The sequence below is a fragment of the Echeneis naucrates genome, chromosome 22 (genome assembly GCF_900963305.1).
Source record: "Echeneis naucrates chromosome 22, fEcheNa1.1, whole genome shotgun sequence".
NCBI classification, from domain to species: Eukaryota; Metazoa; Chordata; class Actinopteri; order Carangiformes; family Echeneidae; genus Echeneis; species Echeneis naucrates.
This window is the reverse complement of record NC_042532.1, coordinates 14603399-14617534: the sequence shown is the minus strand read 5'-3', so window position 1 is coordinate 14617534 and position 14136 is coordinate 14603399. Positions and strand designations below refer to the sequence as shown.

At 42.1% G+C, this 14136-nt stretch overlaps 1 protein-coding gene across 4 annotated transcripts in view; it reads left to right on the top strand.

Moving 5' to 3' along the window:
• Positions 1–7600, top strand: part of fermt2 (FERM domain containing kindlin 2) — a 36079-nt gene extending 28479 nt beyond the window's left edge. For 2 of the 4 annotated variants that reach the window (XM_029494076.1, XM_029494074.1), the window contains 7 exons: positions 128–252; positions 408–514; positions 603–821; positions 3327–3347; positions 4345–4469; positions 4635–4776; positions 5069–7600. In XM_029494076.1, the coding sequence (XP_029349936.1) occupies positions 128–252; positions 408–514; positions 603–821; positions 3327–3347; positions 4345–4469; positions 4635–4776; positions 5069–5242 (913 nt within the window). In that variant the 3' untranslated portion in view covers positions 5243–7600. The remainder of the gene's footprint in view (positions 1–127; positions 253–407; positions 515–602; positions 822–3326; positions 3348–4344; positions 4470–4634; positions 4777–5068) is intronic. The other 2 variants (XM_029494077.1, XM_029494075.1) reach the window with 1 other exon arrangement.
• Positions 7601–14136: the final 6536 nt, after the last annotated feature.

Sequence of the window (14136 nt, the reverse complement as noted above, 5' to 3'; positions counted from 1 at the left end):
TCCTATTCACCTCACTGACTCTGCAATTGAGTCCCCCCCACCGCTGTCCCTCCTCTCTACTTTGTATTCACTTATGATTGCCCAATCTGAGGTTTGACATGTCTCCTTCTGTCTTTTTATTTTCCAGACCCAAGAAACTGACATTGAAGGGTTATAAGCAGTACTGGTGCACATTCAAGGATATCACAATTTCCTGTTACAAGAGTAAAGAGGAAGCACATGGGACACCTGCTCACCAAATGAATCTTAGAGGTGGGGATCCCCATACATTTACACAGGAACACACCAAGATGGATGTTTCATACCAGTGCAGGAATGAAATGCTTTATTATTCTGGTGGTGTGTTAAAGAATGAACCCAACCTGTAACCTCTTTTTCCGCTCTTCACTCTGGCTTTACATGTGTAGGTTGTGAGGTAACTCCAGATGTTAACATCTCGGGTCAGAAATTCAACATCAAGTTGCTAATCCCTGTGGCTGATGGCATGAATGAGATCTGGCTTCGGTGTGACACGGTAACACTAAAGTCATTGCGCCATTGACTCCAACTTCTTTTTGCCGTGACGAGTTTTTAAATTTCAAACATTTGACTTTCATATCTAGGAGAAACAGTACGCCCACTGGATGGCTGCATGTCGCTTGGCCTCCAAAGGGAAGACCATGGCTGACAGCTCCTACAACCTGGAGGTCCAGAATATTTTGTCCTTCCTCAAGATGCAGCACATGAATCCAGACCCTCAGTTCATCGAGCCAATCACTACCGATATCAACCCAGAATGCCTGGTGTCCCCACGCTATCTGAAGAAATACAAGAACAAGCAGGTACGTCACCCAGGCCGTGTTTCTCTACAGAGCTTTAAAACAATACTTTTAAATTTAAAGTAGGTTTTTCGGGAGGTTGTTTACTTGTTTGCCGAGTCGGTTGTGCAGTTAGATGGAGCGGCATTTGATGCTTCCCAGATGGGCGCTTCCTGGCATCAGGGTTGTCTAGCATTGGAATGTGGCCTCTCTCTACTCCCCCCCCTCTTTTACTCTTCCTCCCCCTTCCTCTGCTTCATCTCCCCACCCCACTCTGTCCGAGGGGAAGTCAGGACAGGAGGCGTCCACAACACTCAACGTGCTGTTAACAGTAGAGAAGAGCCCATGTAGAGACTGTAACAGATACTTTATTTCTTTGTGCTTGTAGACAAAAGAACTGGAAAGGTAGAAATCTGTCACTCAGCCTGCGGGTACTTCTCCTGAATGAGCAGAAATCTGAGTTTCTTTGTCCACACACGACATAATAGGAGTGGCCAAGACTGCTCCAAACATCTTAATGTTCAGGTGTAAAATTCACACACAGAACAAGAAATAAACTTTCGAGTAAGCGTGAGGGAAAACTCAAGTAAGCTCCCAGAAGATTTGCATGTAAGCAACTGGCCTGTGTGCACTGGAACAGCTGAGTACACGGCTGCCATGCTTGTGTGAGCTGGCGATGGGAGAGGAGAGGAGGGAGGGGTTGCCTTCGTCATAGCTTACTCACCCTGTCTGCTTTTGTTTAAGTTGTAGAAAAATTGAATTTTACTCTGAGGTTTTAGAGGCGTCTGGAGGGATGTTGGCAGAATAAGGTATGGCTCACCTCAGGTATGATCTGAGGAAGACCCTAAAATCTAATGGCTGTCTAGAGAGGGGAGAAAAACTCTAATCCTTCTTAAACTATTAAGAACAGATGCACAGCAAAGATTCAGTAGGATGTGTTTAATTTTTGGCCGGTGAAATTGAATTAGATACTAACAGAAATGAGTGAAATAACTGATGAGGTTACTGTCCTGTCAGTGGACCTGGATGCTGCAGGAACTTCTGACCAGAGCACAACTCTTCAGCTCTGTGACACTTAAAGCTGTACTGTGATGCATAAAGGAGATATGCATATGACAGAGTCCCACTGAATATAGAAACAACTGATTCGCTGTGTTCTGGTACACAGTGGGACCGATTCAAATTCAAGTTAAGTTGCTAAGAGGTTCACAAACCCCTGTCACACGATTCACCCATTAAGACCAGCCAACCTGCTGATGTAACTCTTGCCAGTTTGTTGGTTTAAAAGAGAGGCCTGATCTTTTTTTTTTTTTTTTTCCCTAGCGTTTGCGTTACAGCCTGCTTTGTGCTGCATTTTTCCTCAGAGAGATCCATTCATGTTTTCCTGAAAAGCTGAAACATGATAATGAAATTTTAGTAACTTGTGATTTGAACCAAGATGAAGCAATGTTAATGTCAATACCATTCAAAAACTAGCCCTCCATAAATCACACTGTACAAGTGCTGTCAAACCTCACAGGAGCTGCTGTTGTTGGTGAACACTGATGAAATAATAGTCGTATTATCTGTGTGACCGTGATTATTTGCTCAAATGTCACAGTGAACTGTCCCTGACCCTTTTTCCTGACAATATCACGAGATGGCTCTGGTATTGTTTCTTTTTAGAAGCAAATAAAAAAAATCCATGGTATAACACACAGACTGGGACTTTTTTAAGCATATAAACCCAACAGGGTGTGTGTGTGTCTGTCTGGGGCTGTGGCGCTTTCTGGCTCAGGTCCAGTCTCACTCATAAAGCCAGTCTGATAGAAGGTGTCCCCAGGCACAACATGAAAGAGCGGTGGGGTCTATGTACAGTATCTGTATTAGCCTGCGTACTCATGCAGTGGGTGTGGGGCTGCAGGAAATGAGCTATGCCTGGGAATGCTGCGCGGGAAAACTGTCTGGGAAAAGCACATTAGTCCTCAGTCAGCTGTGACCCCTCCACATGTCCCTCAAACTAGACTTCCTGTGGCAAAATCTGTCCGAGGAGACTTCCAAGCTGCAGCTCCCGACGGATACAGACACAGAGGAATTTACAGAATACACCAATGACACTCCTCTCCAGCCAAGTCTTTAGATTTAAGTAAGAGAAAACAACAATCAATAAATCATAAAGCCTCAACGATAAATTCCTGGATCCTGAGAGACAGGGCACTCCTGTAAACTGTGCTGCTTGGTATGTGCCACCATCTTGTGGGGTAGAGAAGAATTGCACAGAGGCGCCATGATGCCAATAGTGGCCCGAAATGTGTAAATGACATGCTGTCTGATTGCTGCTGTGCTGGCTGTCCTGTGGCCAAAAACTGCATGACACCCTCTTCCAACTTTGTTCATTACAGTTATGTTCTCCTGTTCTTTATTTTAGCTCTCTCTTCCCTCAACACTGATCTTACTTGCTTGTTCTTTTGAATTCAATATGCCTTTCTCTCAATTTGCATCTCCTTCATCCCTCTATGTCCTCCCCCCCACCCCCCTTCCCCTCTTCAGCCAGGCTATATCAGGGACTTGGTAAGTTGAGTTGTGTATCCACTGGGTGCCTTCAAAACCTTAGATACGTGCATGATTAACACAATCCTGAGCACCTAACCTACCTTTCAGTAGCTCTATCACTTAGTCCTCATAGTAGCTGATAGTGACAGTAGAATAGATGGTATCCTACTTGATTTGCTGTTTGTTTCCTGGTTGCTCATGTTTCCAGGGGGCCATAGCACAAGAGGGAGCACAAGTGCATTGTCTGTATATCAATCAGTGATGGTTAACAAAACATTCAGGACAATAAATGTTAAGTTACAGACATGTATCACTTATGACTATTACGCCAAAGCACAAGCTTTTAGACCGAACACACCCTTTAGACACATACTGATTTCAGTTCAGTGTAATGCAATCTCTTTGGTGTCACCGGTCTTAAGTGCATCTGCTGCTTTTGTCTGACCTCATGAATATGAAGCTAATCAGTAGCTGAGGGGAAAAATGTTGTTCACTGAGTGTCACTCACTTTATCAGCTGATTTTCATGGTGGTTAACATGAACTGAAATCAGTGTGGATTTCGAGGGGAGGAAATCTGCATTTAGAACCTATAATTAATATCATACTTTACGATAAGTAGCAGCAATAAAATCCTCATCTCAGTTGTTTTTAATGTCTCTTCCAGTCGATGTTGCGTAACTGGCAAAGGATGAAAAGACACTGGAGGGAAACATAGATACATGCACGTACACTTGCACAGACTGAATGCTTCTCTCACCTTATTAACCCTAGATTGACTATTGGTTTATAACTTGTTTGTCTGTCTGTGTGAAGTAGACTTTTACTGCGACAGCTCTATGGTTATTAGCTGACGCTGTGTGCTGGTGGCTTTATGGTGTTAGCCGCAGCTTGTTTATGCATTGGGTGCCTTTTTGGATCTGGGTGTGGTGATGGGATGTGTCTTTGGTGACTAGAATGCTGAGACCATACTGAAATATAGTCCATGTTTTGTTTATATGATTGTGTATCTGTCAGATTTCAGCCAGGATCCTTGAGGCTCACCAGAACGTGGCCCAGATGAGCCTTATCGAAGCCAAGATGCGCTTCATTCAGGCGTGGCAGTCCCTCCCTGAGTTTGGAATCACTCATTTCCTTGCCAAGTGAGTTTGGCCATCACTGATTAAACTTTACTATGATGTTGATCTGGGTCTTTGTGTGTGTGTTTTGTTTTGTTTTTTTTTTGTTGCTAATGCGCTGACAGTGAATCATTTGGCCATTTGTTATTCCATCTTAAACTTTACAGTGGCTTCTCTTCTTCTCTGCAGATTCCAGGGTGTGAAGCGAGAGGAGCTGATCGGCATCACTTACAACCGCTTGATCCGGATGGATCCCAGCAATGGAGATGCCATTAAGACTTGGCGCTTTAGCAACATGAAACAGTGGAACGTCAACTGGGAGATCAAGATGGTAGGAAACGTATAGAAAATTACAGTTACAGCTAGCTCCCCCTGAAGTGTCATATTTTTTAACTTCATGTGACCTATAGTTCCTGGAATTGATAGGATTTATGAGAGCTGAATCAATTAGCCAACTAAAGAATAATGAATAATGAGGTTTCAAAAGGAAGCTGCAAAAAGTGTTAAACTGCCTCTAATGATGATGGAGCAGCTTCTGCAGCTAATGACTGCAAAATGCAAAATGTTTTGTAGTCCTTTCTGCGCTTCTATCTGAAGCTGCCAACTCTGCTCTGTGTGCTTAGGTGACAGTGGAATTTGCAGATGAGCCCAGTCTGTCCTTCACCTGTGCCGAGGTGGACTGTAAGGTGGTCCATGAGTTCATTGGTGGCTACATCTTCCTGTCCACACGTGCCAAGGACCAGAACGAGTCCCTAGACGAAGAGATGTTCTATAAGCTGACCAGCGGCTGGGTCTGAGCTGCCCCGAGCAACCAGGGGCCAACGATTGTAGGTCAGGGGGCCAGGAGGGGAGCGGTGGGGGTGGAACCACATCGCATGGGTTTAGTTTATTCTACTATTTCTGTCTTTTTAATAGTTTGGAGCTGTGCTGAAGAGTCCAGAACAGCATCATGCTGATACAGTTTTTATTCTTATAGTTGTTTTGCATTTATGCTGACAAGGTCATTTGCTATAACGCTAACTTGTGGTCAACGCAGTCCAGATAAACTCTGAACTTAAACTCCTGTGGTTGAGCAGAAGCCTTACACACAAACCTGAACCAGGATGTTTGCCTGTTTTCCTGCGACCACCTGCCTCCTCTCCTCCTGGACTGATGGCCATCAACTTACGTCCATGACAACCCTTTAAAACCAATCAAACCCAATTTAAACCCAAAGAGCTTTATTTCCTCTTTACTCTGTGTCTCGCTGTGTTTTTCCTCTCTTCTAGAACTGGACTAAAGGAGCTGACATCAAACTGTCATTAAAACGTGTGATATAGTGCCACAGATACCGACAGTTCTATCGAATTATTTATCCAAAAAGACGGACTTCATCAAAAAGTCCAATCAAAGGGGTGTCTGTAAACAACAGTGTACGTCCTCTCCATTCTATGAAGGGTTTAATTTCTTTGAAGTCACGTGTAAGCACTTCTACAATATACAGTCCTGTTAATGAATAAGCTGTTTTTAAATTTCCTTTTGCTTTTGATCTCTGTTGTCTTTGTTTCAGAGATGCACAGTTTAGCTCTCCTTTGAGTACTCGTTGTATTAGCTGACAGGAGTGACATGGAGAGCCAGAGCTTTGCTTTGTATGCAACAGACTGCTGATGGAGAGCATGTCTGAAAACACACTACAGTTCAGTGCACTTAGGATGAGTGTCCTGTTTGTCTCCCACTGACCTGGACGTCTTTGCTGCCCAAATGTTCATTTTAAAAAGTCATTTAGTCTCAGTGTTGGATCTATGTACTGTTTCTGAAAGACAAGTTTTAAAAACTTCAGCAGGTGAACATGTTGAACTACGGTAGATTATCAATACCACACGGTATCACATGTATAGTTGTATTTAAAGCGTCTCACCTACTGACAGGTTTTAAGATAATTCTTGTTTTAATATTTAAAGTGGCATCAAGCTAAATGACTCTTCAAAATGTCCACTATCTTTCCCAAACACTAAGTATAGTTTAGGTCTAAGGATTTGTCATCTTTGACCTGGAAGTGCACATTTTTAGGTGATGTGTCTGCTGTTTGGCTGCTGTTCTGACCACAGTTAAAGTAGCGAAATCACGAGGACATGCTTTGACTTGCATCCAGATTTAAACCCCTGACATCTCATTGCTTGGTGCATGTACACTACATAACACAAGGGATCCTCACTTCCTTGTATCAACTTTTACTTTGTTGCCATTCTGTTTCTCACCATATAGTATTAATATTGTTATCATTTTTTAGCATTACACACCAGCAAAAGGTCACTGAGTTTGAAGAATGAATATGCAATTGTTTGTTTGTTTGTTTTTTTTTTTTTTTCTTCTGTCCTCAGTATGAAGGATTGGTAAATAAAGTATTATTTTTTTGTAACTAATGTAAAAACACAAACGTTTTATAGAATTGTACAGTTTTGTTTGTTTGTTTTTTCTTCTTTTTGAAGTTTTTCCGTTCAGAAAAAAAAGGGGGGGGAAGCCATCTGTCAACATGTGTAGTATTCAGAAATGTGCCTGCTTATGTTGTGTTCTTACTGAATTTTCAAATGAAGATATATATGAATATATATGAAGATAACACTAGTCTCAAACTCCAGGTTTGATGAAGATGTTTGTCGAGTACATATTATATTTTTTTTTTTCTGAAATACAGCTACATCTGCCTTTTAAATGTTCTTTTTTTTTTTTTCCTTGCGTTTCTGCCTGATTTTATTTGAGATTTTTTTTTTTTTCCTTCTACCACTTGTGGCTGACCATGTGTGGCCTTGAGCTGCATTTCTAGCTCATTCTTTAGACTGACATTAATACCTTGTGAACATTTCTTTTGCTGCAAATTTAATTTGCCTTTTTAAAGACTTCACTTAATTGTCTGGTTTTGTCAAGACCTAAGTGTGCCATTTAATAATGTCCAAATGAAGGAGAGCTGCCTTGTTTAGACCCTGGAGTTTGAGACAAATCAGCAAAAATGAACAGAGAGATGAGAAAATCAAGCGTAGTCTGTTTTTCTTTTTTCTTTTTTTTTTCTCTGACGTTTTTATTTGCCTTCGGTGTCAGGGGCGGCAGTGCATGTCCTGCTGCTCTGCTTTCTGACTGTAAAAAATGCATTTATTTTAAAAAAATAAAAGTAATTTTTATTTAAACTGTGCCATCATGTCCTTAGTTCTACACCACTGGCTGCAAGGCTCAATAACATCGCCAAGAATAAGAATAAATACTGAGTCAGAGAGGCTAGAAAAGACTCACATTTCAGTCCAAAAGAAGTAATAAATCTTTGAAGATTTCAGTATAATTCTGCATACAGCTCATTACTTTCTTCCACATGCAGGATTGTTTGGCCTTGGTGGAGGTATGAAGGCACTGTCCTTAGCTCCTCTGCTCCTGTTGGGTTTCTAAAGGTAACTAAATCATGCGGTCTGTGCCGCTGCAGTTCCTGAAAGGAGAATTAAATGTGCAACCCTGCACTTCAAAAGAATACAGCACCTTTCAGGACCTGCGGTGAAGTCAGTTGGTCTGACTGGATAGTCGCTGGTCGTTTGGATAGGCCAAACAGTATTTTATACTAATAGATATTAACATAACATCTAACACACATCCTGTGCAGGCTTCAGCACAGGATGGATAAATGGTAGAAAATGAAATGCATTGTGTGCACCGGCTGTGTTTCTCCATTAGAGGGCGGTGTACAACAATCGGTACTCCCCAGTTCTCCCTTGTCGTCCCATCCTGACTTTCTGAACTTTCACAAAGGTTTCTTTGCCCAACTTTAACATTATTTACTTGGCGTCCTAGCAGGAAGCAAGTTCCAGATTGTGGAGGCAAGAGACCAGAAATGACCTGCAGTGGACCTGGCACATTTCTGTCCCCATCACCTACTGAGCTGTGAGGAAGACTGACTGTGAACGCTAAAGCTGCTGATGTCCACCGTGGTGTTGTGGAGAACGTCAGGAGATGCAGAAAGACGGTAAAGACGAGAGTACAGCTGGGTGAGACGAGCTCAGGACAACTGACCGTGATCAAAAGAGCTCTACTGGACATTTCATAAAAGGCTCTCACATGGTGCTTTGATGATTGCAATCTGAAAATAGCAGATATTCTTCTTCACTTGCCTTCCAATAATTTGGCCCACAGCTACACTTGGCTTTAAAGAGCATCACTGACAGTTGAATCTGCATTTCAGCAGCATGTGAGCTTGTATCCCTTTTCGTCAGTTGTGTGATAAAACGAGGTGTGCAGCTTCACCGTGGGAACAATGAAGTGAGTTCAGCAAGAACATCCTGTTCGAGTTGAGGATGGGTCCCAATCCGACACTTAAACTGGCGTGTATGACAGCAGCAACTTCCATGAAGGCTTTTGAAGCAAGCCTCACTTTTAGGTGGGATCTAGATGTGGAGCTACATCCTCCCGCCTTTTCTTTGCCTCTGTGGCTTCTTATATCCTCTCTATAGCCCATATTCCTGCAGGATCTGGCCCATTGTGTTTCAGAGTGTGCATGGGAAGTAACGACGCATCAACCAGGACTCCACCTACTGACGTGGATTCCTCAGACCCCTTGGGAGGACGAGGTGGATGAAGATCCTGATGTGAGAGAAGAAAACGTGGGAGGAGACCTGAGGATGACATTTATAGATTGTGCTGCTCATAAACAATTAAATTGCAGGAAGTCGAAACATAAAAGAAGCAGCACAATACGGCTGGTTGTGGGGTTGGGGGGGGCAAAAGTGCACCTGCTGCCCTTCAACTCAGCTGCTTCCTGGTTAAACAGAGTGAATAGCTCAGTTTTAAGAATGTGGTGCTCATTCCTGCATTCACTGCCAGTTGAAGTCATTGTTAATGTCATGCAGCGCTCTCTCTCTCTCTCTCCCGGAAAGTGTTTCAGACCAGGAGTTTGACCTCAGCAAGATCAACTGAGTTTTATTCTCTTTCTTGAGCCGCGCACTGCCAACAGGTGATTGTCAGTGTACCTTTGGTGGTGACTGCAGGTTAAAGTACCTGCTGCTGAGACGACTCGAAGCGCTCAGGTCATGCAGGTGTACACCTCCATCCAAATTTTGTCCCCTCAGCCATACTCCCCAGATGATGCCACCATGTTTGGAAATTCATATCACTGTCAATGTGAATACTGATGGCTTCTCTGTAAATACCATCGTCAGCTTCAACTAAATTTCCAACATTAATGCTTTTTAACTGCATAGAGACCCTTTCTTTTCAGAGCAGAAAAAAAAACATGCTGTTGACTTGTTTAAGCACCATGAACAAGTTGTAATTATGTAGGATTCATACTTTAAGTACATTCAACAAATGTATGAAAGAGACTGACATATGTTATTCGTATTATCTTGGACAGTTCAGTAGAAAAATGTTTCCATGGATCAGTTTCGGTCTGGGCTAAACACTGAAGGGTGCCAAGCCTCTTATCTTGATGTCATCCATTAAGCTCTGTAGCTGCTAAACTGGGAGTTTAAAGGCTCCAGGAAAACACATGTCAAAGCTCTGTGTGGTTCAATGAGTAAAACAACATTTCAAATGCTGCCATCAGTAACTTTGTATGAGGTTTGTAAACCTGACATTTGTTTGTTGTAGCAGTTAACATATGTCCAAGTACCACATACAAATAATTAGGGAATTTTGTATTATTATGCATCCATCTTGTCTGAGTAGAAACCTGAACATTTTTGTTCATGAACATCATTTTACACCCCCGCATCTCGTCTGTTGGAGTACCGGGAAGCCTTAGGTCATCAGCCGTGTTAGCTTTGCATCCTGCATGTTGTTCCAGAAATGGTAAACATGTCATTAAAGTCTCTGAGCTGATCTGGAGGGTGTCCGCTCAGCTCATGAGGTCACATAATATGGTGTTTAAAGAGATGAGGAGGGCCTGTTGTGAGCCAAGATGCTTGCATCATCGCTTTATGCAGCGTGCAAGAACTGCATGGTCATGCATACATACATCATATACACAAGGAATCACAGCAGAACTTACAGATTGTGGTGCATTCCAGCTCACATAACATTTCAAGTTGATTATTCTCTGTGGCTATTTTCTTCCTGAGCTTCTTCTAAAGAAATCCATTTTACCCCCAGGGGCCTTGTGATTTTAAGCATGGTTGCCCAAAATTGGGTAGTTTGCATTGCCTTGCTCACTAAAATCTGCTTTGTTTGACTAAATCTTGTTTTTCAGTTAAGGCCATTGAAAAGGAGAGCGATGTTGAGGAATACATGTGGGACAGACAGGTGTCAGGCTCTTCTGCATTTTTTCCTTTGCGGCGGTGGAAGAATCTGTCTGTGATGAGAGCGTGATTCTGCTGTATTCCGAGGAGGAAAAATCTTGGACGATGTTCTGTCAAAATTATAATATATCAAGAGACAATGGGGAATTCTGCTTTTGGCAAAAAGGACAGTTTAAAGTACAATTTCATAAAACAGAGTGCAAGCAGGGGCAGTTTTCATTTTAAAACACTTAATAATTTGAGTGTTTTACAAATTGATCCCCTCAGATGAGTAAAATCAAAAAGCCCATTTAATACCATCACTTTTCAGGACCTCTTTTGTGCTTTTATTTTCACTTCCATTGATTTTTTTTTTTTTTTTTATTACGCTCACCCCAGGTTGTTCTCAGATATCAAGATATAATAAAAAAATAAGCCTGTGCTTATCCCATTGCGAACATCTCTGTGGTGCTAAGAGCATGAAAGTGGCTCAGAATGACAGCACTTGCCCTGCAATAATAAAGACCAAATTGAACTGGCAAAGTAAAACGGGTCTTTTGGCTGTTTGCATTACCCAGAAGGCTCTGTACACGGACTGGCTAAATGAGCTACTTTAGATTGTTAATCAAACACTGAAGGGTGCAGAGTGAGTTGGTTACTGGCAGACGGAGACAGGAGACAACGGAGAGAAGACAGACTCAGGCAAGGCCAACAGTGACAAACATTACATGTCTGCTAAAAAGTTTTAATACTATCCAGTGTTACGTTGACATTTGCATATGTGAATAAAGTCACAAGGTCTATATGGGGACTGATGGGGGCATTTTGAAATAAGCTTCAGTGTAATGTAGATTGAGAGACTCAAAAAAAAGTTTTCAGGAATGTGAATATTTTACAATAACAGAGGCGAATTAGGAGAAAAACCACACACAACCACAACAGTGTGACTCACACATCTATCATTGAACTTATCTGGCTGTCGTGATGGAGATGGATTTCGTTTGCTCTGTTTAATGGCGTGTGGCTCCATTACAGAGTCCTTTGCCAGTGAGTTGCTTTGAAATTTGACTTCAGCACACCCCAGAGTATTAACTTTGATTCAGGATGGGTTCTCCCTGAGTTAAGCTGCTGCCTGTGGGCAAAGTGAGAATAAACGTTTCTCTGTTGGCATGATGCTCGATAGCAGGCAGAAGAAAAGACTGACAGAGACACAGAACACAGAGAAGAAGTGCTTTGCCTTCCACACTCTATTTCCTATAGATGTAGGCTTAGAGTAAGATGCTGTGTGGTTTACTGTATATCTCCATTCTAACTAGATACTGAGACATAATGCCAGCAGTGATGATGTAATCTTAACTCCATCATTGCTTTCATGCTGCACCTACTGAAATGCAAAATAAAAAAATATATATCCACCTGTCAGGCACGTTCACATATATCCTGCATGTCTTGCAGAGGCTTTTATTTTATCAAGACGAAGAAAAGTCTGAGGGATATTTGTTAAAAACAGTCCAAGAAAGTTAAGGTATGCAGAATAATGTTGCAACATTGCTGAGCCGTCCCTTTGGAGACCTCCCTCTTCCCCTCATAAACTAAAAGACTGACTTTAATTAAATATTGATCTTTCTATATTTAAACTAAATGTGTCATTGATTGAACAACAGTTTTTTTTGGGTTTTTTTTAGTAATGCGGTTCAAAACAGGGACTCACAGCTAATTTCTTGCCATATTTTCTGAAGCGACAAAGCATCTATGATTGATCTGAGCATGAAAGTCATTACTGAGGCTTGATAGCTGCTTCAAACCAAATTAAAATGGTCGTCTTTGGCAGAGAAATATTCCACTGACTGATTCAAATATTCATACTAAACTGTAATCAAAATGATGCCGGATGAGCAATTATAAAAATAGTTTTTTTTAAAGTGGCAGGTCTGTCTGTCCCAGCAGTACCAGAATGTCACATGGATATTTCCTATACTTAAAACGGATTTTCTGGATCAATCTGCCTTTTTTTTTTGACAGCCATTGCACTAGAATAACTCACAGAAACAGATATGCTGCTCAACTCAACGCGCTCTGTGAGAGTTCATTTGTATTCTCGTGCTATAGTACACTGAACACAATTTTGCATGCAACAAAAGAGCACGATTACTTCAGGTGTGTTCCAACTGACGGTGATCAGACAAAGAAAGCTAAATGGATGAGTCAGCAAGGCAAGCAAGTTCCTTAAAACAGGACAGGACAGGAGAGGGCAGGAGTTCATTCAGCTTAGAGGCCTTTATTACAAATGATTCTCGAGTATCTAATGTGATCGGTTCGGGGCTACAGGTGAGAAATAATATATATATCTATCAGGTACCTGCTGGTAAAATCAATACCAGATTCATGATCTTAATATTTTCTTATTTCACACTTAAGATCATTAAAGTAGATTGTTGCACTTGATCTGCTTTAATAATGTGGACTTTGCACAAAGACTGCAGCAAAGACTCACGCACGCTCAATTCCTCACTTATCAAGCAAAACTGTAACAGGAAGTGTCAGACGGCCCCTCCTCGTATAAACACAGTCCACCTCCCAAAATGTTCCACAAAGTTACCAAGAACCATAAAAACAACGCTGATGAAAGAATATCAAACATTTACCGTTTGATGTTCTCCGCTTTGAACAAAGACAAAATCTCAAAGGAAAACACGCAACGTTTCTCACACTGTGCATGGACAAATGACTTTTTTGAAGTAATGTATGCATGTCAGCTTGATCGGGATAAGATGTGTTTAACTCTCCAGTGAGCTGCATTAAGCTCTGGAATCAGTCCGTGATGTGTGCGTTTCATACCTCACACTGCGCAGCGTAAACAACAAACCACATGAATTCAGCGTTTGATTTGTGCAGCAGAGTGACGGAGAAAGGAAAAAACGAGATGGAGGGAGCATTGTGAGTGTGTGAGTGTATGGCAGCCATCTGGCCATGTGGGGAGATGAGAGACAGCTGGTGGTGGGAGCAAAGGGTCCCTCGCACCGTTCCATTCTTCTATCGTCAGATCTCCGTGTTTATCCTGCTCACCACGGGAACTGGGGTACCTCACTCTCCCTAATCCAGCTCCTCGAGTAACGTCACAGGCTGGAGGGATGTTTATGTGCTCCACGATTGTTGGATGACGGATGGAGGGTGTGCAAAGAGAGGGGGGTGGGGGTGGATGGAGCCGAGGGAGAAGGAGTGCCAGGTAGAGCTCCGACAGTAGTCCCTGCCTCCTTTGGAGCGAGAATGTCATCAACTAACCTTTCAACTCCATGAAAGCCTTGGTGGGTCCCAACTCAAGTCATGTGGATGATTTTTATTCAAATCCACGCAAGCGCTTTTGAAACTCCAGACAAAAGTTCAATGTTTTGAATTATATAAAAACCTCATCAGGATTTCACAGAAAATATAGACAAAGTGATGCAAAAGATATCTACAACCAT